Source organism: Manduca sexta, chromosome 20 (genome assembly GCF_014839805.1).
Source record: "Manduca sexta isolate Smith_Timp_Sample1 chromosome 20, JHU_Msex_v1.0, whole genome shotgun sequence".
Taxonomy (NCBI): Eukaryota; Metazoa; Arthropoda; class Insecta; order Lepidoptera; family Sphingidae; genus Manduca; species Manduca sexta.
The window spans coordinates 11,735,577-11,755,293 of NC_051134.1; the positions used below are offsets into that span (position 1 = coordinate 11,735,577).

A 19,717-nucleotide genomic window follows, 5' to 3' on the forward strand; every position below is an offset into this window, starting at 1 on the left:
AGCAAAGCTACCAGGCAAATAGTTTTATAACAATCAGCGTTTATCAATAATTACAGTAGATAACACTGGGCAGAAATAATAGTTGAAATAATTTTGCATTCCTCAAGCTATTCGAGCTTGGCTACTCGCTTTGAAGGTTGAAGTGTACGTCTGTCGCAACCCTACCGTGTTGTTTCTAAACCTCTCGTTTTTAATTTTGTCTTACTGATTATTGTTAAAAGTATGTTTACATAAGTTTGTAATTGTCAACTAACGATCGTAAATTTTAAGATATTTGTTTAAGTGCTTTTTAAATACACATTGGGACAGGATTAAAGTTACTCAGTTACAAAAAGTAGTTTTCAATCTAACTAATGTCAATTGGACTCCACAAAATATTAGAAATTAGAAAAAAAAAACATTATAATTTTCTTCGATTTACTTTAAATAATCTATTTGAACCTAACAACATTAATCTTAGAGAACATATCAAAAATATCTTAATAAAATAAAACCGGTATGCACATTTATGAATGTTGCAATAAAACATACTTTACGCAAGTCAACTGTGGACTCGCACACAACTCAAAGTAACAACAAACTTGACAACCTTCGTATAAAATGCCATAACATTTGCCTTACTAAGAATGTGTTTGTTAAAGATGTTTGTAGTAATTAAAGTTTTATATGTTGCAAACCATAAAGCAGGCAACGAAGCAAAAGGCTGATGCCGCGCATAAACACAAACAATAGCAGGATACAATGTTTGATGCGATGACCTTTTGCGAAAAGAACATATTAATGAATCCTTTAGTTGATAGTAAGCTCTATTGAGACCTAAACTTTTTTAGAAACCTCTACACGGTACTGAAAAGCACTTCTTAGTCTGAGATTGGATGTTGGTCTCACAATGACCATAGATTATACTGAGTGCAATATCCTAGAAACCGGAACACTGCTCACTAGTGCTACGGGTCTCAGACGATTCGACAGCAACTAGAATGGTTCTTGTATATGAAAAATTAAAATAAACAACTTTCGTTGATTTCTAAAAACTATACACTTTGTTGACGAAATACCACGACGTCTCTACTGACTTGGCTAGTATTTTCCATAATATATATCTAAATTGTAAACTAATTCATAAAAAAGCGTTATCATGTATTTCAATGTGGAATTTAATTAAGTAATTTAAAATTTAAATTTAAATTTCTGGCGAAAGAACATTTGAAATAAATGTACTTTGTAAGTACATGTGTTTAAAATGCACATATCATAAAACATGAGTACGAAAGCTACAGTCACAAAAATATTAAAGAATGGGTCGTGCAACCACAGGAATTTAATTACAATATTGACATGACTCAACTTTGGGTGTGTAATTTTAGCAGACAAACCAGCATTGCCAAAATAACCTTTATTGTTCTTGCAATTAATTTCAACAGAATATTTTATTAGCTATAAGTTGATCAGTCGAAAGTATCTTTAGTTCTTTCCATGGGATTTATAAATGACAGTTTTAAATCTTTTAAAACATTCATTAATATTTTTACTATATAAAATGTACCTTGAGAATACTTTGTAAGCGTTTAAACAATAATTTATTCCGCCCACGCAATTACCATGAACTTTGACGCAACAGTCGCTTGCACTGTACCAAAAGCGATTAATATCGCCATACATCAAAATGTATAGAGCAGTATAATACCAAGTGATTTGTTAGTATTTACAAAGTTAAGGAATATTTAAAGCGTTTGAATGCAGGCGCCATAGCGCCGGCTCTACTTTGCGGCCAGCACTTGCACGTGCGTTAGGGCTTGTACCTTCGAGATGTTTTCAGAACTTTCCAATGTAACAATGGTGTCTGGTTATGTTGTAAAATAGGGCTTATGTCAAACAAACAACTATTATGCATTTTATAAAGTGTCTCTACGAAATACTTCTTTTAAAATGATGTATTTCTAAAGAATTACAGACATTACTGTCATATCATATTGTCAAATCGAAATACACATCTAGAAATGTAGCTTCATGATCTCATTGTTGCTTGGTGGGCGAGAACCTTGGTCACAAACGACAAAGTAGGTGTCAACCAGATTACAAAGCCGTCTAGTCCTGTAATTTGAACCAATGCGTGATATTTTAACCCGCCCACGTAATCCTTATAACCTTTTAAGCTTAACTAACATGCAGTCTATCATATTACATTATTTCTTTAGAAACACAACCTTATACTAGAGTGTTAATAACTTTAACATCAATGCGCTTTTTTACTATTTTGAAACATAATTTCTGTGTCTCCAAACGCACTGAAAATACCTCGTTTAAAAATGGTACAATATCTGCGGATCGTCTTACAATGCTAAAATTAACAAAACTGTTAATCGGGGTTATTGGACCATTAATTGAAATTACGAGCGGCAACGAAAAGTATAACCGAAGAATCCACTATTGTTATCGATACTGATTTACAACGCACAGGATGCTGTGTTCATAATGCAGGTAATGTTGGGTTTATACACGCATTTTTTGCAACACATCACACAATAGGGGTTTAGGAAACTATGGTTGTGTATTGACACGCAGCAAAAAGCACAATCACAGGTGGGTCGATTTCGAAATATGATAAGCAAAATCTGTTATGAGATGGTTCATTTTAAATACTATCATTTTATTTTACTTGCAATTAAAGCTAAGATATTTCATAACACATCTTTAAACTATTAGACTCATTTTATTTCGAATCATGTGTATACAAGGCACTTTTAGTTAAAAGTATGGAGGGAAAACGCCAACAATATCAATGAATCTTAAATTGTCTCCGGAACATGGCAAATTTATAGGAGCTTCATTTAATTGCTTCTAACTATTTTAAATAGAATTTAATAGAAGCTATCTTTAAATTTATATTGTCACGTATTTATTATTATGCAATTCAATCTGCGACGGTAGCGCGGCGGTGCCTCGGTCAAATACGAACGTACAGAAAAAAATCACGCGGACTAGACCACGATTTTATGGTGCGTTAGTCTCACTTCAGTTTACTTAGCTCCCACTACGATCTTTTTATTTTTTGTGTGATGCCAAGATTAACAATATTTTAATAATATACATTCGTGATTCAGTTGAAATAAGCATATAATATACATTTTTGATTGATTTGACTAAACATATATACAAAAAATGTTAAAGGTTTCATTTACACTAGTAAATTACTCTAAGCGACAAACAACGAATTTTAATTCATTATGTTGGTCCAGTATACTAATGTTAATTGATTATTACAATAAAATACTTTTCTTGAATTAAATAGGGATAAGTTGTAAGAAAGCGGCGATAGCCTAGTTGGGTGTGGAACGGTCTGCCAAGACGAACGTCCGCAGGTTCAAATCCCAAGGGCACACACCTCTGACTTTTCTAAAAAATCATGTGTGTATTCTTTGTGAATTTATCGTTCGCTTTAACGGTGAAGGAAAACATTGTGAGGAAACCTGCACATCCGAGAAGTTCTCTATAGGAATTTCGAAGGTGTGTGAAGTCTACCAATCCGCACTAGGCCAGCGTGGTGGACTAAGGCCTAATCCCTCTCAGTAGTAGAGGAGGCCCGTGCTCAGCAGTGGGCAAGTATATAATACAGGGCTGATATTATTATTATTATTATTAAGTTGTAAGAAGTAGCAGATCTAGAACAACTTGTCGAACAATCTTGCTTTCACAAAACTCGAAAACAGTTTGCATATTTAGGTAAAGGCTCTAGTTTTTCGAGCAAACCACGTCACGTACTACGAAGATCGACCGATTCTAGAGTCGTAAGATAAAAACTATAGCAACGGGTATGACATGGCAGAAGTTGGTGTAAACGAGAAGCCAAAACCGGTCCTGCAGCTGCGCGTGCGCTGCTCTATAGTCGTATGGTGTTATGGTGTACTGTAGATCTATCTCGTCTTATACGTAGAAGTGCTCGAGTACTGTCCGTGACGACAACATTACCCGCGTAACTTGTATTTCTCCGGCAAAAAGTATACTGAATGTATTTCGGTCTAATTAAATTCAATACAATAAAGTTTTAATTTCTTATTTCTTGATATTTGTTTGCAATTTTTTATAATCACCCTTAGTTGTTTATAGATGAGATCATATTTCTTCTCTATTATTATAACCGTCTAACAATTATCAGGCAATTATAAACTCAAACACTTCAGGATTTAACGCCAATTTGTTGAGCAGTGCCAGATATTATTTATAACACAAGAGTAAGTGTAACCGAAGCAAGGCCTCTCGGCGTTACGATCGTGGCACGTTCTTGCGTGATCTAAGCCCATGAAGCCATAATGTATGGCCAATCAAAGGTTTTCACGATCCGTCGATGCCTGCGGTAACGAATTAAAGGATACAAAGGGTTCGACTGGCTATTCCTGCTAAAAAAAGTACCATGAGGAATTAATATGCACGGTTCCGTTTTAAAAGTAATAATAAAAGGAAGAATCATGTCTTTTTCTGAGGGAAATAAGAGGATATTACACTAACAATATACTAACAGTAACGCTGTTTATGAAATTAAAATTTAAATAGTACCGTGTAAATCTGGAACATTATAATAACTAATGCGAAACCTTTGGAAACTATAATGTCGCCATAGTAATTGGCCAGCGAAGTTGCTGTGGTAGGCACGTAATGCCGCGACACGCTACCGCTAGTACGTGCCTAGATCAGGGACCAGTTATAGTTGGCTCATTCTACCATGTAAATACATTTTCAGTTACGGGTATAAATAGATTAGTCGGTATGCGTTTAATGCGAAGACATCGTGTACCACTATGTATATTGCAATCTTGTATGCAGTTGCAATTTGTCGCGCTGTAAAATTCTTCTTTGATGACAAAGAATGTCTGTGGCTCCATTTGTTTCCATCAATCAAAATACATATAGGTTACGCAAATATTAAGTTCTTACTTTTATTTTCTATGTCGTATAAGATTTTAAAATAAACTAAGCATAAATACAACTCGTTTTAGGCGCTGGATTTAGGAAGCACTACAAAATTAAAATAAACGCTTTTGGTTGCATAGCATCTATATGTTTTTTGAAATATTTAGATTGCATTAAAGAAATTTGGTTTTATTTTTGTATAATATAAAACTATATAGTATACAATATTCCAATTATCCATATTAAGGTTTTTACAATAGCCAGTGACTTATTTATGGAATAAATTATCACATCGAATTAAAATCAATAAAAAAGAAACTCCACTGGGGAATGCGCGTAAGAGCCTTAACCTTTTTCATTCATAAAATACATTTAAAAACCGGATACAGAAGCTTTATTATAATAAGCCAATAATTATCACCCACACACATGTGATGCGAAGTCTCTCCAAAAATAGGTAGAGCTTGTTACAAAAGAGTTAAACACCGTCGTGCATTAAACGCTCCAGTTTATCTTGTTTACATAATGATTTGAAAATTGCTTTTTAAAAAGTTGTATGCTAATTACTTGAAAAAGATAAAACGTGGTATACATTATAGAAATTTGATGCAAGAAAGAAGAAAGAAAAATAAAAGTTGACATGTACTTGTAATTTAAAGGATTATAAATAATGTGACCGAAGAAAGCCAGGTTCCTAAGAAGGCTCACAATCTATGTTCTTGGTTTATTATTTGTAGTAGAGCAGAAGCATACTATGATTTTTTATTCGTTCATTTATTATTAAATTTTATAATTTTTAGTGATTCAATCAAAGATTTTTCTTCATATTTTTTCATGTATTAATTATGATCTCTTGATATTGTGTTGTATGTCTTGTCACGTACAACCTCGGCCTAGTAAACGTATAAGTGGTAATGTCTGGAAATCCCAAACATACAAAGATGTCAGATTACGTTTGAAAAAGCTACTAAGTCTTATAGACTTAACGCACCGGGTTTTTCACCTTCTATATCAACATTTGAAGTATTATTAAGAATATGTTTGTTAACGAAATAAAGACACATAAGTAAAAAATATTAACTGTAATTTTCTAACACGACGTGCGCTACACACGTAAACTACCTCAATTAGTCAGAATTTTGTTCGTAAACTGCAACTTGAAAGTCTGCATTCAAGGGTTTGTTTATTGTTTGTTTTTATACAGCATTAACTCGAGGACAAAGAGCCATAAACATCGGCCAGAGACTAGCGCGGCGCGGTATAAGTTTGTATAGGACAGATAGCTAAATCTCGGCTCCAACCCGTCCCATTCTACAAAACCAGTTTGTTCGCTCCGCTCCAAGATGTTAACCCGCAATGATCTTGGATCTAGCCTCACATCTCGTAATAAAGTAGCTATTTTAAGGCTTCACGCGTCTCCAGTAAGTAATTGCTTATGAGAAAACACAGCATTTTCGAAATGATAGATGACGCTTCGATATAATTATGTAGTGCGGAGCATGACGTGCTTGAAAAGAAATTTCATCCATGACTAAAATATCAATTTTATATAGATTGCTCTATTTTCAATGCAAGCGCATAAATTATTTAATAGTCTTACATTTTAGTTACTTTATTTAAGTCACGCATATTAATTGAAAATATCCTCTTCTATAATTATTGTGGTTCTACGGTGGAATTAAAAATTCTCTACTAATTTTTATATTGAGGACAAGTCGAAAGCTTTGAAATTTGATTTGAATAAAGCACAAACAGAGGCCATTGTTCGCTAAAGGTCTTACTAGTCTACGACCGGGGCAGTCGGGGTCACTCTGTAAAATCTTTCTCTTTGTTGGGTACGCACTTTGTACCTTTATGTACCTAGTCGGCATTACTCGTAGAGCTGCTTTGGCATAAAAACGAGTAACTTTACGTAGCCTACCGAAAGATGAAATTGTGATAAGTTTATTTTAATATATGTATGAAATTGTAAAAATATTAAGTTTATATTTATTGCATTTGTTTATATATCATATTCTATTCTGTAAACTCATTATTACAAGAGTTTTGACGAATTCGTGAATTCTCGTACACAATGTTACATTTGATGCATTTTAATGAAAATGGCTTATCCGATTCGGTTGTATGTTCTGTTTCAAATATAATTAATGAATACTCATCTTGCATAATAAAGTCCTCAAAAAAATATATTTATAAAATAAAAATACAACTAGCGACATCTAGCTTTAAAAAAGTAAACATACATCGCCTTCTCCACATTACTGTCTTTAGAACATAGCACTTTAAAATATAATGTAATTTTGTAAATTTATTCGTGTTTCTCAAATGCAGAGCAATAATTTCACAGTAAAGTGCTTCAACAAAGACTTTTTATTCACGACTAAATCATGCTTCGCGTGAAAAAATTATATAACTTTTGAACAAACCTTATCTGGTTACGTAACGCCAGTTCAACCAGAGAACGTAAAGTGACAGAAAATAATGTCTTAGTACATCAATTATATGATGCAAGTTGGAACTTAAACGATTCAAGACATTATTAAACCAATTGCTCATATAAAGAAACATATTTTTAGGCAACTTCACATAGAAGTTGTAAGAGAGAAACATAATAGAACGATAATATTTTATGAATAAATTACTTTTGGATGTCTACCTAACTTTATGTACTTTTCAGCATCAAGTTAAAGACAATGTATAATATAATATTACAATGCTAAAGGTCATAACACTGTTTTAAACAATTTTTTAACAATTCAATACCATTAATATGTTCAGCTGTATAAGTAGGGTAGTGTGCAAGTAATTACTTACCTTTAAAGCGCAAAAAATGCAGGATGGTCCGAGACAAGCGTGGCCGGTCAGCTCGCGGAAGCTGCGCCGGAAAATGTCCAGATGCCACAGCACCTGGGCCAAGAGAATAAAATTTATAGAGCATATATTAAGATGAGCAAAGGTAAAGAATAAAGAATTTGTTGGTATAAATTTAATATAACAATTTGCTGTTGCCCGTGTGGTACAAATTTGTTTGACCCTTTACCTACGAGGGCTAGGTCTACTCAATGAAAATTTAAGTGAAATTTTAATTACATTAAAAGATATTTAATCAATTAAGAAAATATATATTGTATTGCAGTTTGATTTGTTTGCTGTATCCAGGAATCATATTACTTCATAAATTTTATCGCCATAAAGATAGAAGATCTGTTAAATAAATGGTAAAAGTCATGTAGAAACTCAATCCATAACACATGGTACTGGTAATTGGTAAATAAAATTGTATAATTTGAATTTCATGATACAAAATTGTTAATTGAACATGTGCTGGAAACAGGTGCGGCACAGCCTCTAGGCTGTATGCCTACCTCATCGGCACTAATTAAGACTACATTATACGCTTTTTACATAATACCAATGTATTCCGACTAACAAACGGTCAAGTGTATCACCTTACTGTAAAAATTTGCAAATGTTCAAACGTAGAATGATATTAACATAATTATTATTTAATATTTAAAAATATTTAAGATATTCTCAAAATATGGTGCAGATAAAATAAAATATGGTTTAAAACGGTTATCTGAATTGAATTAGCATCTTTCATAATAACATTATAACATTTATTACGTTCCACATTTTCAGACATTTATTAAGCATTGGTCTGTATTATTTATCCTTATTCGTACACAAAAATACTTTTATTTATGTGGTAATTGACCAATTCCGTGTGCAAACATAAAATAAAAAACATATAAATATTAAATTCTTTTAATGGAGCATGATATTTCTGAAATACGAATCTTGAAGTGATACAAGAATTAAATAACGACTATAACGAACCGCAATATGTCGTTATGGGAGCACGTGGCATGTCAGGTGGCATCCACATGTGACGTCCAGAAGAAACACCTTGTACAGGCTTACCGTAAACCCATCTTTTAACACTAAATAACATTGCATATCACATGAAATTCGATTACGCATTTTTTATATCCAAATAAAAATATGCATTTTTGCAGTTTGTTATGGTACATTTGTATTAATTTAAAAGTATTTAAAATATTTTGTATGTTAATGAATCGCTGGTAAGTTGTAAACGTTTGAAAAAATATTACCGCCATAAGGAAAAAGGTTGTTTCTGCATACAATTTTATACGAAGATAAGAAATATCTTTATTAACTGATTACAAATATGTATTTGACTCAATTTTGGAAAAAAAATTACATTCGTTTTTTCACTATGATGGCAGAATAATGGGAGTAATTTTAAAAAGATTAGATATTATTAAAACTTAAAAAGTGTATAACATGCTGCTTCATATATACTCATGTCCAATATCTTTAAAATATACAAATAAACTGGTTTATTTTGCATTCATTCGTATTTTAATCCGATGCCATTAAAGAATATTAGAATATGAATATTAAATATATGCAAACGTATCGACTACACATAATGACCACATAACGCCGACGCACTTCCTGTTAAGATCTCACCCACAAGCCTTCTAGGAAAACGTCCATTTCATGATAAGCTATCTATAATATAGATATGAATCTAATATCATTAGTACACCAACTACACTTACACTCATTAAAACTGGCCACTTGTGAACACAATTATTTTGCGAAATCGGGAAATAAGGTGCCGTTTATTCTCCGATTTTCTTGATCTCATCTATACAAGCGTTTTTAATGTGTATACAAATATACGTTTATAAATGCAGACTTTAATGACTGTTCAAACGGTTCGCGTGTTTTACTTAACTAGCCTCGGGGTTTAAAATTAACAATCGAAATTAATCATAGTCTATGTTGCTAGATTATTTTGTCTTTGTTCCTGTTTTATAATAATAGACTGTAATTTTTTGTTTAAGACAGCCCTGATGTTAAATTGTACAATGTCATACATAGAGGTTAAACTTTAGCTCTTGATTAATCAAAAATGTCATGCATTCGTTATTGTGTCATTCATATGTGTAGGTAGTTATTAACCAATAAAAAATAAATATCCATTTATATGATGAAATATTTATTTTGTCTCGTGTAGTTCACGGTTTGTAATATATAAAAGGTATGAAAGTACACGCCAGTCACACACTATTGATCAACAAGCAACACATTTGCGCCATCATCACTAATGTGAATAATTACGTCTTAACCTTCTTCAATGTACACAAAAAGAGGTTTCTCGTCTGAGCCTACATCACCTGTTATCGTAAGCTATCGGCAGTTTTTCGCGATTGTTTTGGGCGCTTGGCAGGCAGGTGGGCGCAAACTCGTCAGAGCAGATGCGTCGCGCACAATGCACCTCTTAAATAATCTTTTATTTTGTATCTTGATCAAATGCATGGAACTTCACCTCTGCATACCCTTCGAGAACCCGTATTGACATACGTCTGATTTCAAATGTCAAGGCTGTTCTGACTATTAGCTATTTTCGGTGCCAGCAGTAATAACACACATTAAAGTTGCAACGTTTATATTTATTTATGCAAATAATTATTTATTAATATTAATTTATTCCATAGCAAGACTTAGCGTGGAAGAGGGAACACGTAGTTACGCTTACCGTAGCAACATGTCATCACGGTGGGACTTGGGAGAATATCGCGGCAGAGACTTTATTCTATGACTTTTGGCTTAAAAACTTTCAGATAGTACGACGGAGCTTTAACTTTGTTCGCTCAATAACTGGTAGTCTTACTCTTAAAAATATTTTAAATCTGATAGTTTGTAAAAAAAATTGTTAAAGTAAACAAACGCAAATACTGAATGGATTTGAATGACGTTTGGCACTCGTGTAAACCATGTCCCGAATCTTGCTCCCATGGTAAATAACGTATTTTGTATATGATTTTTTTATATAAGGCGTCGGCGTACTTTAGCTAGCACTAAGAATTGCTACAGTGATTTAGGAACTTTTATTTCGGGAAAGGATTTCCATGTGGGCGAAGCTAGGAGCAACACCTCGTAAATTTACGAGTAAATATGGTTATTTTTTCATATTTTAAAAGGCAAACTACCATATGCATATCAGAAACACGTGGATGCATTCACCGTGTAAGTGAATCGAAGCTTTCTCTCTTACACCCAACATTTGACACCAGTGAAAGAACCTTAAAGATTGTAATATAATAATTTCCGATAAAAAAAAAACACAACGCCTGGCGGAAGGATGACAGATGTGCATCAAGCAAACAAGCCCCGGTAGCGATTAGCTTCACGTGAATCGAGCCTAGTGCTGTAGCGGCGGATAAATGGTGATTTTTCTCAGTCACGTAACAAGGATACAGTTAGTGCGGCGACACACGACATCCAATGCATTTTGCTAATGTTAAGTGGAATCGAGTTAGAAAAATAACGGTTCAGGAAAAGGGGGTAATGTGATTCTCTAAATTGTCAATCTGATCTACTTTTGTGCTTTATAGTATTTTCTAAAACTAATTGCACTTTTTTCCGCTTGGAAAAAAATTGTAAAAGTGTAAATAGTAATGAACACTTTCGTTACGCTGTACCTGAGATGTAAAGAGCATTTAACTTTTCAATTCCGAGACGCAACCACATGTTTGCAATACACATTATCTTTTTCATACGAATGTTAAGATTTCGTTGTAGTTATATAAAAGCATCTCAAACATACACAACAAAGCGCTTGTCCTTGAACAAACAGAGGAACGAAGGCACAGCTCACACCGGCTGTTTGCATATAGGTTTTTTCTTACAGAATGCATGTTAAGTGATCCACAGAGTGTATAAAGCCTACACAGAATGTTGAGACGCGTGACAAACAGATAAAATTTCTCGCTAATGGAGTAGTCGAATCGTGAACAGATAACGATTTCCACATGAGTCGATTTTTAGAACAATGTTTCGTGTCAATGTTTGCTGTGATACGAAACTCTGAGGAATAAGGCGCGATAGAAAGTGGAACTAATCATGTTTATTTTAATTTCCCATGTAGCGTGTATTTAGGAATGATATGATGTGTGTGAGGTGAGGCCCCAAGGGTCAATAATGCTTTGACTTAAATACATTATGTAAATAAATTATAACGCGGTTAAAAAGACCGAGGGTGGTGATGTAAGACTAGACAGTTCGCATGTTGGAAGCTTGTGGCTCCAGGCTTCATTGTTATAGTATATTAATTAATAAAAAATAAGAACAATTAGCTATTTTGGCATGGCACTTATTAGTCTGTTTTGATATTTACACAATACGCTATAATTATAACTTGATCCTTCTATAACTAGATTTTCTTAAACCATAGAAAATAAACGTGTCAAATTATTATATGCAAAAATTGTTAGGGTAACCACAATTCTTGTAACCACATCGCGACGGCCGTTGAATTCGTGGCACGTGCTTAAGATACAAACTGTTTGTGTCTACAAAGCAATCACGGGCTTATTTCCCCGCACTCAGGTCGGACCTTAACGAGTTACGATCGCGAATATAACGGTACGTAGACCGACTACTGGCCCTGCCACTCGTAAATACTCTTACATGTGTGTACATTTGTTCGATAATACGCTTCGTGTACAGCCTACTATATCGTAAAATCGTAGTGTTTGTCATTGGCGAAGGGTGAAGTTTTTCGGAAAGGAAACCCGACACAATATATAGGTACTAATATGACTGCGGTCTGCAAATCATACTAATGATAATTAGATTCAATATAATATGATCTACATGAAAGGAAGCTGACGGGAATCGAGTTATATGGACTCTTCGCCACGGGTGTTTGTACATTTAGAAACACCCGTGGCGAAGTGTTTCTCTGAAGATGTTCCTCGCGGCTTTGCCTGCGTGATTAGCCTTTCACACTACAAAAGTCCCTAAATCACGGTAGCGATCCATAGAGCCATCTATACGACGCCGATGCTATCTGTCAAAAAATTCCATGGGAGCAAACTACCAGGATAAAAGTAGACTATAATATGTTGGCTCATGATTATGGTCTATCAGGGTGCTATCGCTGTTTCAGTGATTTCAGCGTTTACGTCTAACAAACAACCAAACATTTTGACAAACACCCCTCCCCCCCCTCCCCCCGTGACCACGAAGGGTGCATAGTCATCGAACAGGGAGAAAATGAAAATATAAAACCGCTATAACATCCGAAAAATAGTTCAATTTTAAAAACATTCGCTTTTATAATATTATTAAGATATTCTACTGAATCAGTATTGACTGTATTTATATAATCTAAAAGCAAATAGTTTACTTAGTTATTATAACATTGAGTTTGGGTAAAAACGGTTGAGTAAACTGTGACTCTGTACTACGTGATAGCGTAATGACCGATGACGTGATAGCGTTTTTAAGCGTGTTGCAATATCTATAGACTTTTTGTGTGCATCAATAAACTAAATTTTCTGTAATGTCATAAGAAGTGAAAGTGTCCTTAAAAAATGCCCTCTACTCAAGAAAGGATAAATAAAGTACAAGCAGAGCAATAGAAGTTACATAGTTCAAGTACTTTTATTGCTTCTGCTAAATGTTTTGATAAAAGTAGAGCATATCATTTAAGGGTCAGTTTACACACGTTTTTATGTGAATTAGAGAGGGGAGGCAGTGATGCGTCTAACACGTTGAATTTATAATCAAGAAGTAAAAAGTTGCACTTGATGCATCGTGACTCGCGTGGGAACTCACCTGCTCGCACGGATTTACTGTAGCAATGTCTTAACAGATGTATTTAGCTAGCAACTAGACAAACAATAAATATAATAAAGGGATCATTTTATGACGTGCAATCAGAACTTTAAATACAAATGCTTTATAGTTTTTACTCCGTATTATAACTCTCCATGTAGAGACATGATTAAAATTATAATAGTTAATTAAGGACCTTGTTAATCAAAGTAAATACACGCTTATGAAACAATAATTACGCGTTGTTCAATTTAAATAAGAGTCAATACGCAAAAAGTGCAGTTACATCGATATTTTTAAAATTAATCATACTGACAATATCAAAATTAATACAGCGATGCTTTTGTACTAATGACGAGGAGCGGAAATGAATTTGAATCGAAATATAGCCGGTGCACTTCCCTTCCCCTACGGAAACGGCTCGCCTAAACTTTGATGTATTAATAATTTTAAACACAATATGGCGTGATAGTTTGTTCAACATTTCTAAGTCCAAAAGCGGATTTGTTTAAATAAATGCAAAAATGGACTTTAGGTCCATTTTCGTATCGTAATGGACCTATATTTAGCATACATCGACCAATGAGCGAGGAGGTCATCCCATGATATCTCTACTCTAGTTTAGTCAGCATATTCATACCTTATAGAAATATTTCATAAAGTGGCATTAACACGATAAATTATAAATCTCAAAAATGGTTATTTTATAAGAATAATAGCTTACAAAAATTACGATCATAAATATCCTGCAAAATTAATCATAGTACGCTCCGATCGTTATGGCTTCATAATAAATATGTATCCTACCCCGATAACGGAAAACTAAAGCCATAAGGAGATTAATAAGTGAAAACAATTAAACACATTATTACTAACAACCGTATATTTTTTGTCATAAATTGTTGACGTCATAGGAAATGCGTAAACCTAAGGAAACTGCCTACTTTCTTTTATTGGATCGGACTTAAAATCTCATTACGAATACATGTGTTACGTAATTACGAATGTGAAATTAAAATTATTTTTGAAATTTCAAAGTAGTAATCAGGTAGTTAATTGCCAATTGTGTGATGTTTTAATTAAGTCACATTACTGATATTGTGCAGTGAGTATTGATTACTAATAACAATGAAATTGTCTATAATTATCATTAATAAAAAATGTACAATTCACTAATTTTCTCGTTACCTAAATTGTTTCATTAACAGATCTAATCCGTAATGATAAAAAAGAAAGGCTAACAAACATTCAAATTCCTAATTCACGATAAATTAACATATACAGGATTAAAAACTTCGATGACTACTTTAGAATATTTATATTTTCTCAATAAACGAAGCGTCGTAGCTACTTCATATAAAATGACAAATTATTTACGAATTATTAATAGCAAATACATGTTTTTAATAAGATTACTTACGCACCAGTGTCGTCTGCTACGTTGTAAACAACCAGGCAGGTAGCGTACCGTGACACGCCAGTCACGCTTTGTTACCATTTGATTATACCTAACTAATCAAAACAGTGCAGGTGACGTTGTGTACAAGTCTTTTCTGTGTAGAACGTGATTTGGCCTTCAGGCTTGAGACTTGCTTTCCTCATCAATATTTCTTACACATTCTTATGATATGCGGAGAATGAATCATCTGCCTTCATCACATTACGTGTGGTCAGCACAAAGAAAGATTTGTCGTCGTTTGATAAATTTTAATAGTAATATTAGTTTTACCGACCGGCTAATTGACATAAGCCACCTCTGGAGGATCCAATTCCAGTCAAATCATATTAAACATATTGCAGCTCAACCTAATAAACTAACCCGAGACTTCCGAGCCGCAGAGTATAATATGAAACACTCAACCATAGGAGCAAAAAATGCGGCATATTATAACCTAAGTAATAGATATAATGCGGCGGTTTCTCGGTATATCTCATAGGTATTAAACATCCCGTGGGTGTTAGTGGCGACGCGCGACCACAAAACAAACGTCTATGTAAATTTATATCTAGCGACTCGGGGTTTCGATGTAACGGTTTTGCTTTCTTGGAACGATCTAACATTAAAACTTAACGCCACGAGGAAAATAGTTTAAATAACAATTGACATAACAATAAGCTGTTCGTAAAAAATATTCATCAAGGTATATCTATTATTCGGTAGACTGATTATATATAATAAAATATGTTTACATAATTATAATATTTTTATTAAGAATTGAATTGTGGTCAACATAAAAATATGAAGACTGAGCGAAAAAATTAACTTCTTCCAGCAGCTTATGCGGTTAATCTATAGAATATTAATACACATTTTCCTCAACAACTAGAGCAGATCTCAACGCGTCGATTTTAATGGGAGGTGAAATTATTGAGAGGTTCAAATAAAAGATAAAAGCTCGCACATCAAGCGAACGACCGCTGTAGAACCGGTCAGCGAATTGAGTTGAACGTGTGTCCGATTTCCAAGAACGTTCTACCTTTTAGCCAATTTGCTTTTTACAACACCCGAAAACAGCGTCTATCATTACAATTAAATTAGATACTCATAGTAACTCATTATCTCTGCTAATAACCACGTAACAATAACCTCGCTAAATTCAGAACTTAAATTCGCGCTGTTATTATTCTCTATTAGTTTGTGAATGAATATATATAAATTCTTAACTATATGCATAAACGTAGTTGTCTTATTCGTTTTGCTATAATTTTGGGATCAGCCTATGTTTATCCGAATTTAACAGGCCGGCATAATTTTGTCGTCTGCCGAGGGGTAATCATCTCTCGTCAGTCGACATTTTATTGGACCCCACTCCACTTACCATCAGGTGCAGTGAGGTGACATTGCCGTGCACGTATAAAAAAAACAAATGTCCAAAACGAAGTTATTTAAATGTTCTATCTCTCTTGCTCTCGTTATTTCTATATATATATTTCTCACTCCTTACTGATAAAATATCTTGTATAATCTATATATAATTTGATCATTTACTAGCCATTCACTAGAAACGAGCTCGCTTATTAATCAGTTTGGAAGATACAATTAAGTTAACTTTTTACCTTGAATGGCTATTAAATAAATGAATCGTTTCATTCATGCATCATTGATTCCCATCAAAATTGAACTAGACCCTAAAGTTTCCAAGCTTTGCATACACTCGGTCCAAAGTTGCCCTATTGTACTGGAGCATCCCTCTTCCTTTAAAAATGGGGAGATCGTCCATCCGTGCAATGGCCACTACCTACCTACAAACATACCTGTACACAAAATCCCTGACCGTAATTATATAGCTCTAAACAAAACAACTACACGCGACATCCGTCTCCCTTACGCAAAGGCAATTCGCCATATAAAAATTCTTTCTCTTTCTCACGTGAGCGTTGAAGTCTTTTCTTCCTGGCTTAATGTTGTAGTATACACGAAATTCAGATGTTGCATTTAGTATAGGTACGGTCATATTATTTTTATCGTCAATTGTTTCTTAATACATACTGATCTATGGAGACTCTTTATATTAATACTACTGGTATATTATCAAAATGTTTGGGAGGGAACATCTGAAACGTTAAAGTATACTATACAAGATGCAATCGTTTATTTTAAATTGGAACCTCGGAGGCTTTACAGGGAAGGCGGGAGAGGAGGGATCAAGATTCACGACGAACGCTCAAGAGAACCGGCCTGAATCGAATTATCTCGTTGGAGGGAACGTTGAAATACAAATATTTTCTCTAAGACACAATTACTATGAAAGTGCGCAAGTTTAACGTAACACGAATTACATTCGCTTCATTTACATAAATAACATGCTGAATGACCGTATCCAGTAGCAATCAGATTTTAGACAAATAATAGCATATAGTTTCAATGAATTTACGTTAGTACACCCTAGATAGTATATGTTCCATTCATGAAATAGCCGAACGTCTATAAATAATATCGAAAGGACTCACCTTCGCACTGTGATAGAGAGCGCTGCTTTTTGTCAGCTTAGCTTTAGTCATATTCGATAGCAATCCAGTCGAGAGTCACATAAAACACAGTTCTCATAACACCACGTCTGTAGTAACTTTCATTTCGTATGACAAACCATTTGAATGGGAAAACATAAGGTTCGCATGCGCCCCGGCGCGACTTTGTGTTTACAATGAGGCCCCGTACGTGGGAGTGTTGCGTTGCGGGCGCGCAGCAGCGACACTAGCGCCGCACCACCGCGTCGGCGTAGTACCGAATTAAATACGCTACCGCGCGCTACGACAAGCATTGGCCTACGAAAACGAAACCTTGGCACGGAGGCTTTCTTTTCGAGCGGCCATTTTGTTTTATATAAAATCCGAGGACACGCGCCGTCTGCGAGTATGGTATCTAGACTCTTATTGAAAAAGATTTGAGGTTTAGGGTGTTTATAGGGTTACAGAGTCTCAATAAACAAAAGTTAATTACAATATAATATTAAATACTATGAATTAGCTAAAATATTATATACAAAAAAAATATTGCCGAACCTGAATAAAACATAGTTTGCCTGATACTATCACAGTAATGTTAATAACATATGAAAATATGTCACCTCGAGATAAAACTATGTAAACCTGATTATTTTCTGAGTGGCTAAAAGTTAAAACCCCATTCAAAAGACAAGCGTTAGAAGTGCGTTAGTAAAACGCGCATCCGCAACTACTTGTATCCTGTGCCCAAGGCGCGCTTTAGCATTCAAAATGCGTGTGGATGTAAATGCGCCTTTTGCCAACACGCGTCTATGATATGTCATATAAACCAAGTTTTGGACTTAACTCATAGTCAATACCTTTTAAGAAAATGTCAATCTGAATAACAGAAAAAAATACTTATTTTGCTTTATTATGTTAACCTTAATTGTGATCTTACGGAACAAACACATTATTAGTTGAAAAATAACACAAAAGAGAATGAAAGCCTATAAATAGCAAAGTATTTAATCGTCTAACCTTTAAATATCTTTGTAACAGAAACGCTTACAAACTGTAGCTAAGAAGATTATTGTTAGATGTCTATAAGTCATCCCGTTTGAGATTAAGGGGCAGTAAAAAATAATAATAATTCGTACTACCTGCCCCGGTTATAGTTTTTTTACAGGCAGGTGGTCGAGAAAAAATGGGCAGTACGTGCGAGAGAACACATTTCGATGCCAGTGGGGGTGCAGGATTAAAACATAAAAACATTTGCATTATTGACTTACCTGCTAAAGGTGGTTTAAAAATTTCACTTCCAATAAAAGTAATATTAAATTTTAAAGGACCAATTTAAAATAGCACTAAACAGATGCTTCATGATGATTTATAATTTTTCTAAGCTACGCTTGCAATTGCAAAATAAATAGATATATGAAACACTGAAATTTTATTCCAACCACTTCTACAATTAAAACGTGTAATTATTATAATTTCTGTGTAGTATTCAAGTAATAAAAAAAATACATGGTAGTAACTGAACTTTATAGTTAACTGGTTAAAACTCCCTCCGAATATAAAATGATAATGAATCTTAAAGCTATCTAAACATAATCAACAATCTAAAAATACAAAAACATCTCTATAATGCAATATTAAGTGCAAACCGTGAAAATGTAATCTGCATAGAGTTAGTAAAGGAACATGACTTCCTTGCGTGCTCTTTAAAATTGACCCCATATAAGCTACTAAAACGCAGTGTTGCAACATCGTGTTAGTTTCCACACAACAAGTAACTGTGTTCGCTTCCCGAAACAAAGATATCACGTTCCCTTTGTCTCTTGCGCACGTGTCTAATGCGGACAAAAGGATGGTGCTCTTGAACCCTATATTACTAAACAGATGCAACATAATGAACGTATCAAAGTTAAACCAGTTGTCATATTCGCATTACAATTAGCCAATGGTTTAACTAAGAAACTGAAGGATTACGATTTAAGGCTACTTTTCTATAACACTATTTCCGCAAATGCACAGATTAAAGAAATCTTTAAATAAAAGAATCGTCTTTAATGTGAATTAAATTTAGGGATCAATCCTACATAAAAGAAGAGAAACAGTTGTAAGCCGTTTATAATATTATTACATTTTGGCGTTTCAATAGGTCAGCAAGTAGCATTTAAATTCTGAGAATAAAAAAATCTAGGAATGTGGTCTAGGTCTT

At 34.0% G+C, this 19,717-nt stretch overlaps 1 protein-coding gene across 2 annotated transcripts in view; it reads right to left on the bottom strand.

The window, feature by feature from the left end:
• The window catches only part of LOC115448197, a 70,982-nt gene that overhangs the window by 19,074 nt on the left and 32,191 nt on the right, over nucleotides 1-19,717 (bottom strand). The window contains exons 1-2 of one of the 2 annotated variants that reach the window (XM_030175551.2): nucleotides 17,518-17,760; nucleotides 7,723-7,815 (exon numbers count right to left, since the gene is read on the bottom strand). In XM_030175551.2, the coding sequence (XP_030031411.1) occupies nucleotides 7,723-7,815; nucleotides 17,518-17,568 (144 nt within the window). In that variant the 5' untranslated portion in view covers nucleotides 17,569-17,760. Of the gene's footprint in view, nucleotides 1-7,722; nucleotides 7,816-17,517; nucleotides 17,761-19,717 lie in introns of those variants that run through there. The other variant, XM_030175546.2, reaches the window with a different exon arrangement.